At 35.5% G+C, this 22855-nt stretch overlaps 1 protein-coding gene across 20 annotated transcripts in view; it reads right to left on the bottom strand.

The window, feature by feature from the left end:
- The window catches only part of SYTL5 (synaptotagmin like 5), a 242570-nt gene that overhangs the window by 52240 nt on the left and 167475 nt on the right, over positions 1-22855 (bottom strand). For 12 of the 20 annotated variants that reach the window (XM_078362718.1, XM_078362720.1, XM_078362728.1 and 9 more), the window contains 3 exons: positions 7343-7458; positions 5778-5886; positions 2761-2895 (listed from right to left, as the gene is read on the bottom strand). In XM_078362718.1, the coding sequence (XP_078218844.1) occupies positions 2761-2895; positions 5778-5886; positions 7343-7458 (360 nt within the window). The remainder of the gene's footprint in view (positions 1-2760; positions 2896-5777; positions 5887-7342; positions 7459-22855) is intronic. The other 8 variants (XM_078362723.1, XM_078362732.1, XM_078362722.1 and 5 more) reach the window with 3 other exon arrangements.

Here is a 22855-nt window from a genome sequence, read left to right as displayed (position 1 = left end):
GTTCTTTTTGCTTAGAATTGACTTGGCTATGCGGGCTCTCTTTTGGTTCCATATGAAGTTCATGGTGGTTTTTTCCAGTTCTGTGAAGAAAGTCAATGGTAGCTTGATGGGGATAGCGTTGATTCTGTAAATTACTTTGGGCAGTATAGCCATTTTCACGATATTAATTCTTCCTAACCATGAACATGGAATGTTTCTCCATCTGTTTGTGTCCTCTCTGATTTCGTTGAGCAGTGCTTTGTAGTTCTCCTTGAAGAGGTCCCTTACATTCCTTGTGAGTTGTATTCCAAGGTATTTTATTCTTTTTGTAGCAATTGCGAATGGCAGTTCGCTCTTGATTTGGCTTTCTTTAAGTCTGTTATTGGTGTAGACGAATGCTTGTGATTTTTGCACATTGATTTTATATCCTGAGACTTTGCTGAAGTTGTTTATCAGTTTCAGGAGTTTTTGGGCTGAGGCGATGGGGTCTTCTAGGTATACTATCATGTCGTCTGCAAATAGAGACAATTTGGCTTCCGCCTTTCCTATTTGAATACCCTTTATTTCTTTTTCTTGCCTGATTGCTCTGGCTAGAACTTCCAGTACTATATTGAATAGGAGTGGTGAGAGAGGGCATCCTTGTCTAGTACCAGATTTCAAAGGGAATGCTTCCAGTTTTTGCCCATTCAGTATGATATTGGCTGTTGGTTTGTCATAAATAGCTTTTATTACTTTGAGATACGTTCCATCGATACCGAGTTTATTGAGGGTTTTTAGCATAAAGGGCTGTTGAATTTTGTCAAATGCCTTCTCTGCGTCAATTGAGATAATCATGTGGTTTTTGTTTTTGGTTCTGTTTATGTGGTGAATTACGTTGATAGACTTGCGTATGTTGAACCAGCCTTGCATCCCTGGGATGAATCCTACTTGATCATGATGAATAAGTTTTTTGATTTGCTGTTGCAATCGGCTTGCCAATATTTTATTGAAGATTTTTGCATCTATGTTCATCATGGATATTGGCCTGAAGTTTTCTTTTCTCGTTGGGTCTCTGCCGGGTTTTGGTATCAGGATGATGTTGGTCTCATAAAATGATTTGGGAAGGATTCCCTCTTTTTGGATTGTTTGAAATAGTTTTAGAAGAAATGGTACCAGCTCCTCCTTGTGTGTCTGGTAGAATTCGGCTGTGAACCCGTCTGGACCTGGGCTTTTTTTGTGAGGTAGGCTCTTAATTGCTGCCTCAACTTCAGACCTTGTTATTGGTCTATTCATAGTTTCAGCTTCCTCCTGGTTTAGGCTTGGGAGGACACAGGAGTCCAGGAATTTATCCATTTCTTCCAGGTTTACTAGTTTATGTGCATAGAGTTGTTTGTAATATTCTCTGATGATGGTTTGAATTTCTGTGGAATCTGTGGTGATTTCCCCTTTATCATTTTTTATTTAATTTTTTTTAGAGACAGAGTCGTGCTCAGTCATCCAGGCTGGAGTGCAGTGGCGTGATCACGGCTCTCTGTAACCTCGAACTCCTGGGCTCAAGCAATCTTCCTGCCTTAGCCTTCTAAAGCATTGGGATTATAGACATAAGCCACTGTGCCCAGCCAAAAATGAAATTTTTATAGAAAGATTTTGTAGGACACAGCATGAAGCTACCTCAAGGGAAGCCGAATGAAACTATTTCAAGAATAAAGGCAATGATAGCTTAACAGTTTTTAATCATAAAAGGAAACATAACAGCATTCTTGAAAGTTTGAGAAATACTGAATATAGTAATAATATTTTGATAATGGATGATAAATAATTTTATGCTTCCTTGTAATTTTGTTTCTGTATAGTTTTACATAAATTAACACTTGCTTGCAGGACTGCTCTAGGGAAAAAAAGAAATAGCTATGGAGAATCACCATGAAAAAATAACCCGATAGTCAAAATAGTATCCCCTCTAAGGAAATGTTTTGGTCTATACACTAAAATGGATTACAGGGAAGAGTGCAATTCTGCTTGCGTTCTTCCTAACCTAAGGAGAAAAGAAAATCTGCCAGTTTTGCTGTCTGGCTTAGCAAAATTACTCCAGATCCAAGGAACCAAAAGGGAGTTAACAGTTGGACAAACCAGTGAAATAGAAGGGTAGATTTTATTTTCACTGCCAGTTTTGATAATATACTAATCATGAAAATAAGTCTTGACTATGCCCCAATAGGATACAGAAAATCATGCCTGATATAAAATGACTGTGCTCTTGGCTATTCTTTGTGTTTCTCTTTATTTTTCTTGACAAGTGATAGATCTGTGGATAGGACATTCTCACTTGGCTCCACTGATAACCTTCTCTAGTTAGAGGAGGTGGAACTAGAAAGGAAGTGAAATTTATGAAAACTCTCTGAGGCAATTCAAATGTAAAATTATTAGTAATTTTTTAAAAGCTCCAAGGAATGTATTTGACACTCAGAGGTTTCTTTTTCAGAAGCTTAAACAGAAAAAGCTCAAGAAAGCAATGGAAAACATTTTCTTGCCCTGTATATTTTCATTTGAACTGCAGCCCCAAGTGCCAGAACATAAAGTTTCATCCCTGCAGGTAACATAGGCAATTCCAATAGCTGTAATTCCAGCAGTAGGGAACGTGCTTTCCATTTCAACTAAAAAATATCCTCCTGAATTTTCAAATTATGTGTTAGGAGTTCTCCAAGTGGTAATATTTCACAGATACCTAAAATCCCCCTATGAATGGGAATATATCAACCATTTCCTCAGGCTATATCATTGTTCAATCTGTATGACACTTACCTATCTGAACCAGAGGCTGACTTTAAACTCCGAAAATGTTGACCATCTAAGTCCAAGCTATAGCTCCGCTCACTTTCGGCTTTGGGAGTTATGATTTCTCCTCTGGTTGCTGATCTGAACTTGCTAAGAAGAAATCTGAAATTATATATATATATATATATATATATATATATATATATATATATATTCAAAATTAGATAAGAAAGAAAACACTTAAAAATATCATTTCAAGAATACAATTTCTAGTACTTTTAACAATAAAGGATTCTTCAATAAAGCAGCCTTAGGGCTGACAGGTTCTGGAGAATTCCCAGTGCCTCAGCAATACAGTATCAAGGGTGGTAATGAAAAAGATTACGATATTCTCTCAAGACCGTACCACTTTCTGGTAGGTCACTGCTAAGCAAAAGACTGCCTGCTCTGAGAACTCAGCACTGTCTCCTGAAAAAGAAGATGCATTCCCTGGGCTGGGCCTGTTTGCAGGAATAGTGAGAATAGAGAGTTTGTACTCACTTTGCTCAGAGCGGGGAGCCAGGATGATCCTTTTGAACAACCTGAGGTAGCTACTTATTAGACTGCAGCTCCGTGAGAGCAGTGACTCTGCCTTTATTGTTTCTTGCCAGATTTCCTGAGCCTAGAATGATGCCTGGCACATACTAGAATCCAACCAACTCTTGTGGAATGAATAATGTGGTTGAAACCATCTTTATTATTTTACATGACATTTCTCCTTGTGCCTCTTGTTGGATAAAATCTGATTACATTCCAATTTCACTAAACTATTTGGAATTTAAGCAAAAACAGCCTTTTAGGAACCTAAAGTCCTGATCCAAGATACCGAGTGCCCAAAACATGGGTTTTTCCAAAAGTACTTTAATAACAAAATCAAAGCTATATTCCTCTTTGTAATGGCATTGGGAGATACACTTCATTTACATTCTCCAGTTTTCTAGAGGAAAAAATGGATTCCAAAGGTACTGTCACAATCTTAATAGAATCTGCCAAGTTGTTTCTGTTTCAAAGACCCCTGAAATAGTGCCATTGTCAAAGCGTCTGAAGCATCAATCTACTGGAAAATTACATTCTTCTTTGGTGATAATAGTTAATATAATGTCAAGGTATGCTGCTCTGAGAACCACCTCATGCATGTCCTCTACTTAAGGTATCTCCTCTGCCTGGAATCACTCTTCCTCCGTTTTGTGATCCTGAACCCCATTTATCATTCCAACTCCTCCTCAAGTCCCATGTACAATTTGATGTCTTTCTGAATGACTCCTATACTCAACTGGCATTTATTATCTAGCCACCTATTTATACATACTCAATAATTTATTACCTTATGACATCTCTTGTGGTGAGCACCCTCTACTTTAGAAAGGTGTTCAGGTAGCTCACTTTGCCACCTTAAATCTTCCTGCAATTCTTTTATACTTACTAACTTTTCAGGTGTGTACCTTTTCTCCCCAACTAGATGTTATATTCCTTGATGACTGAGAACAATCAGACCCTTGTTTTGAATTTCAGCAAGGCTCAGCCCAGTGCTGTAATGGTTTGAATGATTCAGAATTTGCATAATTGATTGTGCTGGTGAGTTAGTTATTGCCTCCCTTCTCCAAGTCCACTATTCTATAACCTGCTCTATGATGCCTGAGCTGGGGTCTGCAAATGACAACTCTTAGAGGCATTTGTGGGCTCTGAGTTACTTATTTAATCAGGCTATTGATTGTTTTTTTATGAGTCAGGTACCATGCTAGATACTGTAACACAGAAGCAAAGAAACCAAGAATCCACTGGTCTAGCCCTAAAGGAACTTACAATTAAGTGTGTGTGTGTATGTGTGTGTGTGTGTGTGTGCGTTGATGGGGTGTCAGAGTGCAATAAGATTGGTGGTGTACATGTACAAAGCATTGGGGTGACCCAAAGAGTGATAAATGAACTCAAGATGGTAGGAAGGATCTATACATAGGCTAGGATACAAAGGATACTCTAGGCTATCTCTCCAACTCATCTCTGCTCATCAATGAAGACATGGTTTGTCATGAGTGCTTGAGTTAGATGACATTTAGATTGTAAGAACCCTAGACATTTTGTACAGCCAGATAAAGCTTCCAACACCAGCACCCTCTTACTTTGCATTCTACTGAGAGAATGAAGCAGTGCTGCCTGGAAAGGACCATAAAGTTAGCCAGGCATAGTGGCACATGCCTTGCAGTCCCAGCTACCTGCCGGGGAGTTCAAGGCCAGCTCAGGTAACATAATGAGACCCCATCTCAATAAAATAAAGAGAAAGGACTATAAAATGACTTGGTGCATATTAGGGATCTCCCTGCTTCAGTCATAAAAACTGGCCAATAGCTGCCTGAGAAACAAAAACTGAAAAATGTAGGGCTGTGAAGTAGTAGTTTGCCTTTTGGCCCTTATAGCCTATATTTTAGGATGCACTTTTTCCCCTCGAAAGAAACTTCTTGATCCCTTATGTATCTCCCATTCCTATCCTCGGTACTTAATATTTGCATTCTATATTTTCTCACTGAACTAAGTCACTGTGGTGGCCAAATGTGATTTTTATTCTTAAGGAAGCCTGAATTCTAAATAGGGAACATGATGCTTTAAGCTCAATGAATAAATTTTTATTTTGGATGAAATTATATATCAGCACACAAGTTGGAGGAAAGAAGTATTGACATTGTACAACAGAAACTGTTGTCACCTCTTTATAGACTGGCCCTGACATGAAGCCTTCTACTTACAAGTAATGGGAACCATATAGTACAAGACCAGATATGTCAAATGAAAGGAAAATTCTTCTGTGTATAGGTCAGAAGGGACTTTTATTTACTTATTGAAAATTATTAAAACTGCATTTCCTGAGAAGAATGATAAAGTGTAACTTTGTTTGAGTCTCTGACATCCTCTGGGTCACTGAAGTGACTTAGAACTTGAAAAACTAAGGAGTCTTTATTTCAGAGGTATCTGGAATAAAGATCAAAAATTCCCTTAGAAAGACCACGTCTTACCCCTTTCTCTTGGGCCCATCATGGCTGGCCTTCTGCCCAGCAGCAGGTGAAGTGTCTGACTTTTCTGCATCCTGGCGGGTTTGCTCTTGGCTCTGTACTTCTTCAGCTCCTCATTAACAAATAATCAGAAGACAAATTTACATACAAAATGACCAGAAATGAGAGCAAATTTATATTCTGCTTTCACTTTCCCAGATTAGCACAGGGCATAGAAGTCTATAATAATCGGCAATGCCTTCTCATCCCAAGTTTTTCAGTCACATAGTTATTTCTAATTTGTTGAGTGTTCTAGAGTTAACTGAGGGCAAAGATCCTGGACTCATCTCTAGGAGGTTTACTGAGATAACCTTTCTAGGGATGACTGCATCAGCCTTCTGCTGATATTTTTAGAGCAGGGGAACGTGGTCTCCTAAGATCTCCAAATCCCTGTACACTAAGTTCTAGCATGAGGTTATAGAAATGATATCCTAATTTCTGGGCATATAAGCCATACTTTCTGGAAGGGTGGGCATCTGTGCAAATAATTGTGACTTGAGAAACTGCCTACATTTTGGAAGGTACTGAGGTTTGAGTGGAAGAAGAGGCCATGGCTGACTGCCTCATTCTAACTGTATTCCACACCATCTCTCTGTAGCATCGGATCTGATGTGACCCATGTGGAAAAGCCTGTCCTTGCTAGTCACACACCCAGAAGTAACGCTGGAATCAGTTACAAGCCTCCTCACCATACGTGCCAGACTTAAATACAAGGGCACTTGTGTCCTCTGTATGAAAGATGAGATAAACCAAGAAACAGGCCAAAAGATGTTTTTTCCACTTTTACTACACCATGTATGAGAAACATGCTCCCATACACAAGGTTTACTCCATCTTTAACTAACTAAATTTAGTTTGAATGCACCAGAAAGCACTGTCAAGGTGGAGTGTTATTTTCATTTGGTGCTGGTATTCATTCAGTAGGACTAAATAAATGAGAGAGACTGTCCTATGCATTTCAAGCCATTTAGCATCTCTGGCTCCTTCTCACCAAATGCTATTGACTCATCAGTCGTGACAACCAGAAACGCCCCCCCCCCACTTGCCTTTCCAAATGCTTCCATTTTGAGGAAGGGGGACAAAGTGCACAATATAAATCCTTGGTTGAGAACCACTGGATTTAAAAGGTAACATGTAAAAGAAATTGGGTATAATATTGCTGAAAAATCAGGGATTGCTTCCACGATGTGAACCATTTAATTCATCTGTTTTATGTTACTTTCTTAAGTACTTAGTAAGATATTGGAAGTGCATTCAGAAAAAGAACTTTCTATGATGGAGACAAATGGTTTCTTTGAAAATCGTGGTGTGCCAGATATATAGAAAATCACTGTGAATTTTATTTTCTACTGACTTCCTCTTGTCTTGTATGAATTACATATTTAGATTTCATGTTATCAAGTTGTGAAACGACTTAAGGGATTTAGGAAACTCATTTGTGCTGATTAACTATATAACACAGAGAAGTTATTTAGTTAGCCAAAATGAAGATGAAAACAGTTGTGAAACCACATAATTGCTTTAATTACCTGGACTTCTTCTTAAAATGGACTGTCGGACAACATCAGTGCCAAGAACATTGACTTGCTTGAAACGTTTTGCCTTTTCTTCAAAAAACCACTCACCAGTTATAATCCTTAGCTGCCTACTCAAGAGAAAAGGGAAGAGCATTGAAATTTAATTATTTAGCCACATAATTAACTCTCAAAAATCCCTAATCAAGTGAAAGTAGCCAATTATTTATAAAGTTCATCTCAATCTCTGGAGTATTTTATGGTGATAATAATAGCCAGTATTAATTGAATATTTACTATCTGCTAGGCACTTGCTAATTGTGGTTCATACTTCATATATTTTTATCCACATAGCACATTATGTAAACACTATTATCCTAATTTTATAGATGAGGAAATTGGAAATAAAATAATGTGCTTCATATAACACAGCTGGTAAGTAGTAGAGCCAGGATCCCATCCCAATAAGTCTGGCCTGGGACTCAGTTCTTAACCACTGCATTAGTGGATAAATGATCTTGATTGCAAACAATAGGGATCTAGTAAAGTGTTTGAATGAAAGAGAGGTCAGGGTCAGACTCTGCTTTGGAAAGATCCTTTAATATAACATGTACACTGGGTTAGACTGGTGAGAGAATAGGATAAAGAGAGGTTGGCCATTGTAATAGTCCAGTAGACAGATGATGACACCCATGTTAGGGTAATGGTAAGACTAAGAGGGGAGTAATAAATTCAAATTGTAGGTAGTGGAAGTGCTTGCTGGGATTTGGTAATCAATTCAATGTTAAAGATGCAAAAGAAGGATCCTTGAATAGCCACATCTATCTTTTAAGTCTCACCCGCAATGGCTATGTGAAATCACCACCATCTTCCCTCCTGAAATACTTATAATCCTTTTCTTTGTCCGTACTTCTCTCATTACTTATAGCATCCTTTAGTATTATTTCTACTGGTCTATAAACACTCTGAGAGCTGATTTCTGTCTGTTTCATCTTTTTTTTCCATAGTACCTACAAGAGAGTCTTTCACAGACAATGATCTCGATTGTTTTTCAAATGAATGACTGACTACTCTCCCATATTTTTAATATATTATCCTTCTTTCATCTCCTCATAGTTCTCATTATTACCAGTGAAATGAGGGCAGGGACCTTGGCTTTGTTGTTCACTATTTGTAGGAGCAGTAACTGACAGGAAATATTTGTGGAATGAATGAGAATACCTGGAATTCAACCTATAGCAGCTATGCTGTCATTTTCAGGCATATCACAAGGATTTTAACAGCTGTAGAAATCACTTGGTAGTCTAAATATATTTCTAATTAAAAATTAAGAAATGGTTTTAGCTGATTACGTGAGCACTACTGTCCCAAAACCTCTATGGGGCATGTTCTGAAAATAGTAAATAGGACTATGTAACTAGGGTAAAGGGTTTGTGGAGAAGTCCACTGAAAAGTGGAGTTAAAAGGTAGAATTTGGGGCCAAATCTTTGAATGTCAAGCTAAAGAGCTGGAGTGTCATTCCAGCAGTTTTTCTAAAGTTCAGATTGAATCATATAATCTCTGGATAAATATGTGAAGAAGAGAGAAACCAGAGGGTAGGCAGGCAAATTAGAAAGTTAAACAATAAACAGGACAGAAAATGATGAAGATGCAAATCAGGGTATCATGGAGCTAAAGAGTAAAAAGAAAGATACAGACACTTGGGCTGAGAATGAGAATCAGCAAGAACATGTCTAATATGGTGGTTGAGGAAAAGCAACTGAGAGTCAAATAGACATTTCTAGCCCCAGAGTATTATATCCATTTGATTCAGCAATTTATTGGACTTGAGAATCATTGGCTGGATCTCAGATAGAAAAGTCACTCCAGAAAAATATGTCAGCCTTGTTCCCCACAGCAATTATCCTGAACTCTGTTCTGAATCTATGAGGCAAAGGTAAATTATATATGAAACATCATTCTACTACTGGGGAAAAAAGTGAAAATGTTAACCTTGGAGAAAAGCATTCATTGAAAGGTAAGACCATAGCTTGTCTATCGTAGATCTACTCCCAAGTGGCTGTATTATCTATTGAGAAGCCCAGATTATTAGATAAGCTTCATAACAATAACTATGTAAATTGGAATATGGTCGAATTTAAGATATAACCTTCCAAAACCAAAAGCTTGAATGAGTCAAGTTATTTATGGATACATTTTGAGGGATCTATAGATTTATATATGACTATTTATGTTGGAAATCCAGGTGACAATTGTGGTATTCTAAATTCTAAGGATGTCTCTTGTTTCTCAGTTATTTAATCAAACACTAATCCAGGTGCTGATGTGATCAGAATTTGCAGGTGGAATTAGGTTACTAATTTGCTGACCTTAAAATAGTGAGATTATCCTAGATTATCCATATGGGCCCAAAGCAATCACATAAGCCCTTAAACACAAAGGAAGAAGAGGAAGTCAGTAAAGACACTGCAGAATAGAAAGTCAGATTGCAAAGATGAGAAAGATTTGACATGCTGGAAAAGCTCTGAGGCACAGCAGTCCACAGGCTATGACTAGAAAGTGAGGCCTCTGTGAGCTCAGAATGGCTTTCAGTGAACAGTCAACAAGGAAATTGGCACCTCATTCCGATAGCCACAAGGAACTGAATTCTGCCTACAAGAATGAGCTTGGAAGTAGATTCTTCCCAGATCCTTTTTATAAAAACAGCTCAACTAGCCACCGCCTTGATTTCAGCCTTATAGAACCTGGAGTAGAGAAGCGAGTCAAGCCAATCCAGACTCCTGAGCTCCAGAACTATGAAATAATACGTTTGTGTTGTTTTAAACTGCTAAGCTGTGGTAATACTTAAGGTGGCAATACAAAACTACTATAATAATTTAACAAAGAAATATATTTGTTCTAATGTTTAATTCTGGAAATTGCATAGATTGTAAGAACATGAATAAGGAAAATTCAGAAACAATAGGGAAGAGGTAAGCACACTATGGCCCATGGGTCAAATTCACCCCATCGTCTATTTTGTACAGCCACAAGCTAAAAATGGTTGTTACATTTTTAAATGATTGAAAAAAATCAAAATCAAAATATTTAATGAAATGTGAAAAGTATATGAAATTTCAGGGTCTATAAGATCTTCTAAAAATAATTTAAGCTTTTATTTTATATTCATGGGGCACATGTACAGGTTTGTTATGTGGGTATATTGACTGATGCTGAGGGTTGGGGTATGAATGATTCCATCACCTAGATACTGAACATAGTTTCCAACAGGTAGTTTTTCAACCCTTGCCCCCACCCCCAGGAGTACACAGTGTGTATTGGTGCCATCTTTATCTCCATATATATCCAATGTTTAGCTCCTAATTATAAGTGAGAACATGCAACATTTGGTTTTCTATTCCTGCATTAATTCGCTTAGGATAATGGCCTCCAGCTGCATCCATGTTGCTGCAAAACATATGATTTCATTATTTTTTATGGTTGCATAGTATTTCATGGTAAACATGTACAACAGTTTCTTGAACTAATCTGTTGTTGATGGGCAGCTAGGCTGTCTATGTCTTTGCTTTTCTGAACAGTGTAGCTGTGAATATACAAGTATGTGCATCTTTTGTGTAGAATGATTTCTTTTCTCCTTTGGTTATATACCCAGTAATGGGATTGCTGGGTCAAATCATTAGTAGTCCTGTTTTTAGTTTTTTGAGAAATCTCCAAACTGTTTTCCACAGTGGCTGAACAAATTTACATTCCCACCAACAGTGTATAAACATTTCCTTTTCTCCACAACCTCACCAGCATCTGTTATTTTTTGACTTTTTAGTAATAGCCATCTGACTGCTGTGACATGATATCTCACTGTGCTTTTGATTTGCATTTTTCTGATGATTAGTGACGATGAACTTTTTTTTCATATGCTTGTTGGCTGCTTGCATGTCTTCTTTTGAGAAGGGTCTGTTCATGTCCTTTGCCTACTTTTTAATGGGATTATTTGCTTATTTGCTTTTTGCTTGTTAATGTCATTGCAGTTATGGATATGAAACATTTGTTGGATGCATAGTTTGTGAATATTTTCTCCCATTCTGTGGGTTATTTACTCTGTTAGTTTCTTTTGCTATGTAAAAGCTTTTTAGATTAATTAGGTCTCACTTGTCAATTTTTGTTTTTGTTGTAATTACTTTTGAGGAATTAGTAATAAATTATTTGCCAAGGCTGATATTCAAAATGTTATTTCCTAGGTTTTCTTTTAGGATTTGTATATTTTGAGGTCTTACACTTAAATGTTTAATCCAACTTGAGTTAATATTTGTATATAGTGAAAAATAGGGGTCCAGTTTCATTCTTCTGCATGTGGATAGCCAGCTATTCCAGCACCATTTATCAAATAGGGAGTCCTTTCTTCATTGCTTATGTAAATAAAGCTTTATTGAAAGATATCCATGCTCAATTGTTTATGTATTGTCTTTGGCTGATTTTGTGCTACAACTACAAAGCTGAGTAGTTGTAGCCATAGACCACATAGCTCTCAAAGCCTAAAATATTTACTCTCTGGTGTTTTATTTAAAAAAAGAGGAGTTTTTCAACTTCTGCAGGAGTCAAAGAGCAAACAAAAAGAAATAAAGAACAAGGGGAACAATATAGTTCAATGACTAAAAAATCACTGAATAGTGGCATGCCAAGGCTTTAGATCTTTTTTCCTTTTTGGTATGTTCTTGGGATGTGGGATGGAGTAGATAGCATACTGACGGCAGTTTCATGTGTAGCAGGGGAAAGTAGACACATCCAGTCTACATTCTCCAGGAAATGGGCCTCCATATCACTTTTACCACGTATGCCTGGGGCTGCCGGCACCTAACACAAATAACATCTTCCCAGAATTGTTAGTCATTACCTCTTGCTGCCCTTGTGAGAATAATAACTATACATCTTATATTTGTTCAACTCATGATGCGCTTGAGTCATTTGTCATTTCAGAGCTTTAAAATATCAGAACAGATTGTTGAGATTATGCCTTTGTCACCCCTCTCAGGTGTCAAGTCCTGTCAGGAGGCAGACAGAAGGCTTGGTAGAACAGGAAACAAATACTTAGTGAGTGCATATCAGTCACCAAGTAATATGCTAGTCACTTTACATATGGTATCTCTAATTTTCACTGTAACCCATGAAATATCTATTGCTATTACCAATTTACAGACAAGGGAACTAAAGCTCACATAATTTAAACAATTTGTCCAAAGTTACAAAGGTATTATGTCAGAGATAGGATTTGTATTGAAATCCCAGATGCTTTACACAGCATTTTTTTTAATGAAGTAGAGTCTCACTCTGTCACCCAGGCCAGAGTGCATTGGCACACTCTCAGCTCACTGCAACCTCTGCCTCCCAGGTTCAAGCTATTCTCCCGCCTCAGTCTCCCGAGTAGTTGGGACTATAGGCATGCACCACCACACCCGGCTAATTTTTGTATTTTCAATAGACTTGGGGTTTCACCATGTTGCCAGGCTGGTCTCAAACTCCTGACTTCAAGTGATCTGCCCACCTCGGCCTACCAAAGTGCTGGGATTACAGGCGTGAGCCACTGTGCCCAGCCTACACAGCAAATATTTATTGCATTTCTACTATGTGTCAGGCCCCGGGCTAAGGCTAAGAATATAGAGATGAAGAAGACAAACAAGGACCTTGGCCATATGAAGATGCTGGTCTAGATTTAATCTTTCTTCGTTTCCAAGCAGGAAAACTGAAAAGTAATCCCTAGACACATTATGGTGAAACTATAGAGCACTATAGTCAAAGAGAAAATCTTAAAAGTAGCTAGGGAGGAAAAAGGAAACTTACAGAAGAATCACAATTAGAATGACAGTTGATTTTTAATAGCAATGATGAAATCCAGAAGCCAATGATATATCTTCAAAGTGCTGGGAGAAAATACTATCAATCTAGAATTGCATATCCACAAAAATTCCTGTTCAGGAATGAGGATGACATAAACAAATTTTCAACAAAATAAAAACAGATAATTTATCACCAATAGATTCTCACTAGAGAAAATGTTAAAGATTATACTTCAGGAGGAGGTAAAATAGATCTAAGGTATAAAAAGGAATGGTGAACAATGAAATTGATAAAATATATAAAAACCTAAACGAACATTGACTTATAAAGAAAAATGAGAGTACATAAATTGTTGGATTATGCAACAAGAGATGTATAAAATATGGGCCAAAAATCATGTATCAGTCAGAAAAATGATAATTAAAGAATATCAGGTTTCTTTTAACTATTGATTTACAAAGTTAAATATAAACGTTATAATTTCCAGGGTAACAATTGAAAATGAAAAAATCATATAGTATGAATACCAGTAGAAAGGATAACATGGAATGAGAGAAATACACTTTAATGAATTGAAAGATAATATAAATAAATGCAAATATTTCAGGAATCACAATGATAATAGAAATAAGTGTAAATATTACAGTGATCAATGAGTACAAGTAGACTAAACTCTGTAATTTAAGAAACAATATTATCAGATTAAATGTTAAAAATTACATCTAGTATATATATCATGTATATGTATATGCAACACATATATAATGTATATATCATACAAGTAAAGTGAATATTAAAATACATATAACAGATAGTTTATTTTAAAATAGCACATATGCTGCATAGAAGAGACTCACCTTAAACATATGGACACAGAAAGGTTTAAAGTCAAATGTTGGAAAAATATGTATGCAACTATTAACCAAAAGAAATTTGATGTAGCTGTATTAATAACAGAAAAAATAAATAGACTTTAAGGCAAAACATATTTAGAGATGGAGGGGAAAATGAATATCTCTAAATTAATACGGAAGAGACCAGCACCTAAAAGAAAATTGTGCAATATAAGTAAATACTCTTATCACAGGAAAAAAACCACAAAAGGCCAATAAATATACGAAAAGATGCTCAACCTCATACTTAAGCAGTAAGATGCAAATTGAAACTATAGGGAGATATTCCTTTATATCTGTCAGTTTGGAAAAAATAAAAAAAAATTCATGATGCCAAGTGTTGGTAAGATCATGAAGTAAAGGAAACACTTATACAATGTTAGTGGGGTCTTAAATTGGTACAACTACTATAAAAAAGAATTTAACATTATCTTGTCAAGCTGAAAATCCTTGCTCATACTGTTTGCTGTGCAATTTCATTCCTAGATGCACACCCTGCCATAGTCTTCTCAAGCATTTTTGGCAGAGGTCTAAGTAAGAAATACATTTTATGTCACAATTCAGAAAATAAATACACACACATGTATAAGTATATACACACACATATATATGTATACTGACATTTTCTACTTGACTTTACTTTTTTTAATGCTAGTTACTACCCACCAATGGGTCATGATCCACAGATTTTAAAATCCCACCACTTGTTTTTAATGCTAATTACTACCTACCAATAGGTAATAATCCACAGATTAAATAATCCCACTATAGAATGTACACACTCATACATGTTTGTCAGACCATATGTGTAAGAATGTCATGGCAGCATTTTTTGGTAAAATTATAAAGTGACACAATTTAAATGTTAATTCACCAGAAAATAGATACATTAAAGGAATGTAACAACAGTGTAGATGAATGTAATATTATTCACACAAACATGGATAAATTTTACAAAAGTGTTATTGAGATAAAAACATCATAAAAGAATACAGGAAGTATGATTTCCATTTCCATAACATTCAAAAATGCAAAACTAGAAAATGTATTACTTAGAAACATATCCAAATGTGGTAAAACTATAAAGTAAAGCAAGGGAATGAAAAATGCAAAACAAGATGTTGTACTTCTTAAACTGGGTAATGTGTACACAGGGGCAATTTTTATTATTGTTTAAACCATACATATGTATTTAGTATCTTTGACGTGTACTTTATTTTTAGATTTAAAAATCTTGGCTCTTGCATATAGGTAACACAAAATAGCGTGTCAAGACACTCAAAATAGCTTCTTACTATTCAAAAAATTTTTGGGTAAATGTGGGACTGCTCCAATATGATTTTTTTCCCTTACAGCTGCACTATGAAAATTTGCTAAACTAGAGGTGATTTTGAAATGGCCTATGTGGCAACTACCAATATTCACTCATCAGGCCAAAGATCACCAGGAACTCACCTATGGACAAACGAATTGAGATTTTTTTGCTCATAGTAATGAAAAAAAAAAAAAAACCCACATACCATGAGGAATCATGGGGAGTCTCAGTAAGAGGCACTTGAAGGGATTTACTATAGGATTTGGGTTTATGTTAGTAATTTTGGGGAGAGTTCGATTGAACAGGGATTTTCTCTGGATTAAGTGATGTCAGAGAGTGGGCACAATTCTATCATTGGTATCTCAATACATTTTATTTAGAAGGATGGCAAACTAATGCTAGGCTAAAGCTGTAATTGGAAAGGACGTAAGAGGTTATTTACATTGGTCAGGAAATGGGGGTGTTTGGTACTTTGCGGTTTGAACAATCATCTTGTTTACATCTATGCTTTTTTGAAATGTTCTTGTTTTGTTTACTTTATTATTGTTGTAGAATGATCATGTAGGATTCTGATGCCCAGTTTCCAGATGTCAGGGGCTGTATTTCTCTTTCTTATAACAAAGGTTTATACATTCTCTTCTGCACTCTGTGTATGTTTCATCCATCATTACTATCTTTTTTGAAATTTATTTTACTGATAAACACTCAATATTTTTCATCTATTTCAGTTATTTTATCCATTGTAGTAATCATTATCAATTAATCAAAAATAAAAATATTGGGTTCCTCCTACTTTAAAAAGACAAAGATTCTCACAAGGACATATAGCAGTGTACTATATTGCAACATAGCATAAATGTAAGATCGGCCCACCAATGCCATATTAGAAGTATTTCATGTGTTGACCAGAAGCAGTGGCTCACACCTGTAATACCAGCTCTTTGGGAGGCTGAGGCGGGTGGATTACTTGAGGTCAGGAATTTGAGACCAGTCTGGCCAACACAGTGAAACCCCGTCTCTACTAAAAACGCACAAAAAAATTAGCCAGATGTGGTGGTGCATACCTGTAGTCACAGCCATTCGGGAGGATGAGGGAGGAGAATAACTTGAACCTGGAAGGCGCAGGCTGCAATGAGTGGAGATTGAGCCACTGCACTGCAGTTTGGGAGACAGAATATGACTTCATCTCAAAAAAAAAATGAAGAAAAAATATTTCATGTTTTGTTCTGACTCATGTTGCTTTTATCTTTTGGGCCTTTGTGAATTCAATTGGGTACTTACATAAAAAATGATCATTATGACTATCTTTGTGTTGATGACAACTGCCTCAGCTAACATAACAATGTGGAATTCTGTAGGTCTTATTAAGATAGAAAAATGAATTAACTGTCTGTGTCAAGGTCCCTTTTATTATGTTTTTATAGAGTTAGTTTAAAAACTAGGCTTACAGTAGCCAACTTGTTAGAATCAGAAGGGATTTGAGAAAATGTCAGGGGCTGCTCAGCCCATTATAACAAGTAACCTCCCTCTGTCAGCCAGTGCTGTCATCGTTTCAGTGCTAAAGCAATAAAAGCTCTTTACTTTTACCCAATCCAAAGTAAATGACAATAAAGGTCATTTACTTCCAACTGATTAGAGAGTGAATCACCTTCTGACTCATCTCATCTCTTAGAGGTCAGGGTGGGAATTTCAATTTTATGGTCTATTAAACATAGAGATGGCCCAGTGGGGCTGCAATATTCTCTCACAACAAACAAAGAGTGCTTGCCGCCAAGAAAATATCATTTATGCTTCCTTTTTGAAAACCAGTCCATGAATAGCAAACAAGATACTTCCAATACTGAGAGATAATTTAAGCCTCTAAAATCACACAGCCTCATACTTGGAATACTGGAGAAGTAATGTACTCTGATTTTCAGCTTTAAAAGTGAGAAGGAATTTTGATATGTCAAATTAAACACTCATCATGTAAATTTCTAGCTGTCACAGAAGGATATAACTATAAGACAAGTTGTTGTCATAGAAGGGTTAGAATCACACATTGAAAGAGCTGTTTCTTCCTTAAGACATTTTAATGCATCAAGACAGAAATTTGTGAATGAAATAGTAATTTAATAAACTCATCTTCCTCCTTATACTGTGTAACCATTGAGGATGGTTCATTTTTTATTCAAGTTTGTATCCTCAGTCCCTAGTACACTTACATGTTATCAATAAATGTATGGGAAAGATAGATGGATGGGTTAATGAATGGATTAATTATATAGGTGGATGTTTGGGTCTATTAAATTATAGTTTCACCAATAAAGTTAGTCCAATAGATGAATTAACATGTTCTATGGAAGATACAGAAGTTCTGATTTGTTATTAGTTATTCTTTTTTATTTTATTTTATTTTTATTTGTTTTTTTGTTGTTGTTGAGACGGAGTTTCGCTCTTGTTACCCAGACTGGAGTGCAATGGCACGATCTCGGCTCACTGCAACCTCCGCCTCCTGGGTTCAGGCAATTCTCCTCCCTCAGCCTCCCGAGTAGCTGGGATTACAGGCACGTGCCACCATGCCCAGCTAATTTTTTTTTGTATTTTTAGTAGAGACGGGGTTTCACCTTGTTGACCAGGATGGTCTCGATCTCTTGACCTTGTGATCCACCCGCCTCGGCCTCCCAAAGTGCGTTATTGGTTATTCTTATACCCTCTGACAACAACTTACTTTTTATATTTTTATGACAGGAATGTGCTTTGCTCAGAAGGCAAATGCATTTGGCATGGCTCATTTCTTTTTAATCCCATGCTCCTGACAGAAGAGAATCAAAATTGTTCTACATTTGTTCCACTTGCTTAAGCCTGATACACTTTAAATAGAGGCCTACCATTTATTCATCCATTCAATTTTTCATTTGTTCTATTATCCATTCATCTATCTATTCATTTAACAAATATTCATTGAGTACCTACTATAGGCATTATTTTAGGCACTAGAACTACATCAATGAACAGTACAGATAAAGACTCCTGCCCTCATGGTTATAAACCTTACATTCTAATGGAGAAAGAAAAATAATAAATAAAATAAATAAGTAAAATATAGAGCATGTAAGTATTAAGGGAAAAGCACAGGAAAGGGTTGCATTAATTTGGGCAGGCTAGCTTTTAAAACAATCTCCAAATTCCACTGGCTTTATATTAAAAGTTAATTTCTCATTAAAACAACTTAAAGTTAATCTGATAAGATATACTGGAGAGGCATGAGTGACTTAGGCCTCTGATTACCATATGTACTAACTAGCAGATTAGTTGATGGCAAAAAGTGTGAATACACAATCTCCTTAGATTTTGTATTGAAAGTACTTCAGTGATTACAACTGATATTTAGTAAAAAGATAAAGTTCTTCTCCCTATATAGAAGCTTGAGATAACTTGTGATTAATTGAAGAATTTTTGAGCCACAGTCCCTAGTTACTATTGTCTAAGTGAGTGAGGGCCTCGGGTATAAGGAAGAGGGCGAACAGATATGCAATATAAATGAAAAAAATAAATATTAAGGATCACATTAAATAGGATTGTATAAATTAGAGAAATGGTTATTGAGAAATTCCCTGATAAATCCTCAGACTCCATAGTTGAGGACTAGCAAATCAGTCATTTGTTAAAATTCCATCAATACTCTAAAATGGAAAATCACTTCTTGTCAGAATCTGGTGGGAAAAGAGCTGCATGAAAAAACGAACAAATAAACAACAACAACAACAAAATCCCCAAAACTTTTAAACTCATCCCAACTCTACTAACACACATCTAACTCTTAGCGTTCTTGTTTACACTATCCATAAAATATAAAACCAATTGCCTCTCTTACCTAACAGGCATGTTATGAGTCCCTGAAGGAGTATTTCCTATGAGCTTATGTGATCAAGAAACAGATCAGCCCTCACGAGGACCAAGGCACAATTTTGAAATTAGTTCAATCCTTGACTTGATTAAGGTAATATTAAATATGCAGGAGCCTTATCCTAGTTCCCTTCCAGAAGAAAAATGCACATTCTCAATAGAGGCATATTATACAGTTTCAGTATATCTTACCATTTTTTCATGTATTTTGACCATCAATAAAAAACCACTAGGTTTGTGGGAAGAAAGACACAACCAAAACCACGAGAAACAATAAACAATAGAAATAGTCCCATATGGGACTCAAATAACAGAGCTATAATTCATACATTTTAACATAACTAAAAATAATTATTCCAAGAAATTACAACAGAAGCAAAATGGAAATTCTAAAACTGAAAAACACAGTAACTGAAGAACTAAATGGATGTGTTTAGTAGCAAATTAGACACAAAGACAGGATTCATAAGCTGAAATATAGGTCAGACAAAAATATAAAAACTAAGTTTAGAAATATAAATGGAAAACAAACACAGAAAGGAGCATAAAGATATCTAAAAGATGTTGAATATTACTAACATGCATATCCTGACTACCTGGAGTAGAGGTGAGAGATAATGGGGAAAAGAAATATCTAAAGAGATATTCCTTGAAAAATTTTTTAATACAACAAAATATATTAATGTACAGGTTCAAGATGTTCTAGGAACATTAAGATAGATAAATACAAAGCAAATCAGACCTAGGATTGTTATAATAACTATTGAAAGCATGACAGAAAAGGGGAAAATATTCAAAATGGTTAAAAAAATATTACTTTCAAAGGAAAGATAATATACTGATATCTGATTTTCTAATAGAAAGGTTGGAAATCAAAAGCCAATAGAATCTTCAAATTACTGAAAGTTAATAACATCCATCCTAGGATTCAATAAGCAGTGAAAACATATTTGAAAACTAAGAGTGAAATAAAGCCATGCTAAGAAAAAAATTGAGAGTATTTGCCACCAGCAAAGCCACACTAAAGGAAATACTAAAGGGTACACTTTAGGAAGAAGAAAAATTATTCCAATGGAAGTATAGAGATATAGCAAAGAATAAAGAGTGATGGAAAGGGTAACAATGTAGTAAATCTAAATATATAAAGCAAATATAATCAGGAATAAAAGGATAAATAGAAAATCCATAATCATTATTGAGAGAGTTTAGATTACCTTTCTCAATATCTGAGTGGATATGCAGATTAAAAAACCACTAAATATATGGAAGACTTGGACAACATAATTAAAACCATTATTGAATGGAGTTATTAGGATATTCAATTCAGTCACTGCATAATTCCCATATTAAAATATAAAAATCAGTTTTTAACTCACAGTTTGCACAAAAAATCAGTTTCAGGTGGATTATAAGTTTAAAGGTTAAAAGGTAAGACAGTAACAATTACAAAACATCACATAGGAGAATATTTTCACGATTTTGGTGTTAGGGAAAGTTTTCTTCAATAGGATTCAGAAAAAATCCCTCAAATATCCAAGAAAAAATTAATAAATGCAACTACTAAAAAGTAGAGATTTCTGTTCATAAAATGATACCATTAAGAGAGTGGAAAGCCAAGTCAGAAGGTGAGAGAGGATATCTGCAATATAGGTAATCAACATAGCTTGTATATGGAATGTATAAAGAGCTCCTTCAAATCAGTAGAAGATGATGTTGAAATCCATATATTGATGATTTCATCAGTGTCATCCTCTTAAATCTGGAAAAGGAAGCTTGCTGATGACAAAAAGACTAAGAAAAATTTATTTGTGTGAGATAAAGAATTGATAATCATTCCTTAAGTAAATCAAAATAAAGTATCTAAAGTAAATATTAGATGAACTTAAATAGTTCATTTATTTAAAACTGTTTATCTAAAACAATCTACAGATTCAATGCAATCTCTATTAAAATACCAATTAGATTTTTCACAGAACTAGAAAAACAATCTTAAAATTTACATAGAACCACAAAAGACCCAGAATAGCCAACATTGTCCTGAGCAAAAAGAAAACTAGAGGAATCACGTTACCTGACTGCAAATTATACTACAGAGCTATAATGTCCATGTTTTGACGCCACAGAACATATGCACATCAGTATGGTAATGGTATAAAAACAGATTAATAGACCAATGGAACCGAATAGAGAACCAAGAAACATATCCATACATCTACAGTGAGGTCACTTTTGACAAAGTTGTCAGAATCATATATGGGGAAAGGACAGTTTTTTCAATAAATGGTGCTGGAAAAAACTGGATATCCATATGCAGAAGAATGAAACTAGACACATCTCTCTCACTATATACAAAAATCAAATCAGAATGGATTAAATACTTAAATCTAAGACCTCACCCTATGAAACTACTACAAGAAAACATTGCAGAAAATCTCTAGGACATTGGTTTGGGCAAATATTTCTTGAGAAGTACCCCACAAGCACAGGTAATCAAAGTAAACATGAACAAATAGGATCATATCAAGTTAAAAAGCTTCTGCACAGCAAAGGATACAGTCAACAAAATGAAGAGACAACTTGAAGAATGGGAGAAAACATTTGCAAACTACCCATCTGACAAGGGATTAATAACAAGAACATATAAAGAGCTCGAGCAACTCTACAAAAAAATCTAATAATCTGATTAGGAAAAATCTAATAATCTGATTAAATGGGCAAAATATCTGAACAGAATTTCTCAAAAGAAGACATACAAATAACAAACATGCATATGAAAAGGCGTTCAACAACACTGATCATCAGATAAATGCATGACAAAACTACAATGAGCTATTATCTAACTCCAGTTAGAATGGCTTTTATCCAAAAGACAGGCAATAACAAATGCTGGTGAGAATGTAGAGGAAAAGGAACTCTCATACTGTTGGTGAAAATGTAAATTATTATAGTAACTAGGAAAGCAGTTTGGAGGTTCCTCAAAAAACTAAAAATAGAGCTACCATAGATCTAACAATCCCACTCCTAGGTGTATACCCAAAATAAAGGAAATCAGTATTGATTGAAGAGATATCTGCACTCCTATTTTTACTGCAGCACTATTTACAATAGCCAAGATTTGGAAGCAACCTAAGTGTCCATCAACAAATGAATGGATTAAGAAAATGTGGTACATATACACATTGGAGCACTATTCAGCTATAAAAAGGAATGCGATCCAGTAATTTGCAACAACATGGATGAAAATAGAGATCATTATGTTAAGTGAAATAAGCTAGGCACAGAAAGACAAACTTTACATGTTACACTTATTTATGGGAGCTAAAAATTAAAACAATTTAACTCATGGACATAGAGAGTGGAAGAATGGTTACCAGAGGCTGGGAAGGGTAGTGGGGGTTGAGGGAAGTGGAGATGGTTAATAGGCATAAAAATAGTTAGAATGAATAAGATCTAGTATTTGATAGCATAACAGGTGACTATAGTCTATAACAATTTAATTTTACTTCTAAAATTAACTGAAACTACAGTTAGTTGGTAATACAAAGGATGAATGCTTGAGGTGATAGATACCGCATTTACCCTGATGTAATTATTACATATTGC

Source organism: Callithrix jacchus, chromosome X (assembly GCF_049354715.1).
Source record: "Callithrix jacchus isolate 240 chromosome X, calJac240_pri, whole genome shotgun sequence".
Classification (NCBI taxonomy): domain Eukaryota; kingdom Metazoa; phylum Chordata; class Mammalia; order Primates; family Cebidae; genus Callithrix; species Callithrix jacchus.
Note: the sequence above shows the minus strand (reverse complement) of the source record. Positions and strands in the feature narration are given on the sequence as shown.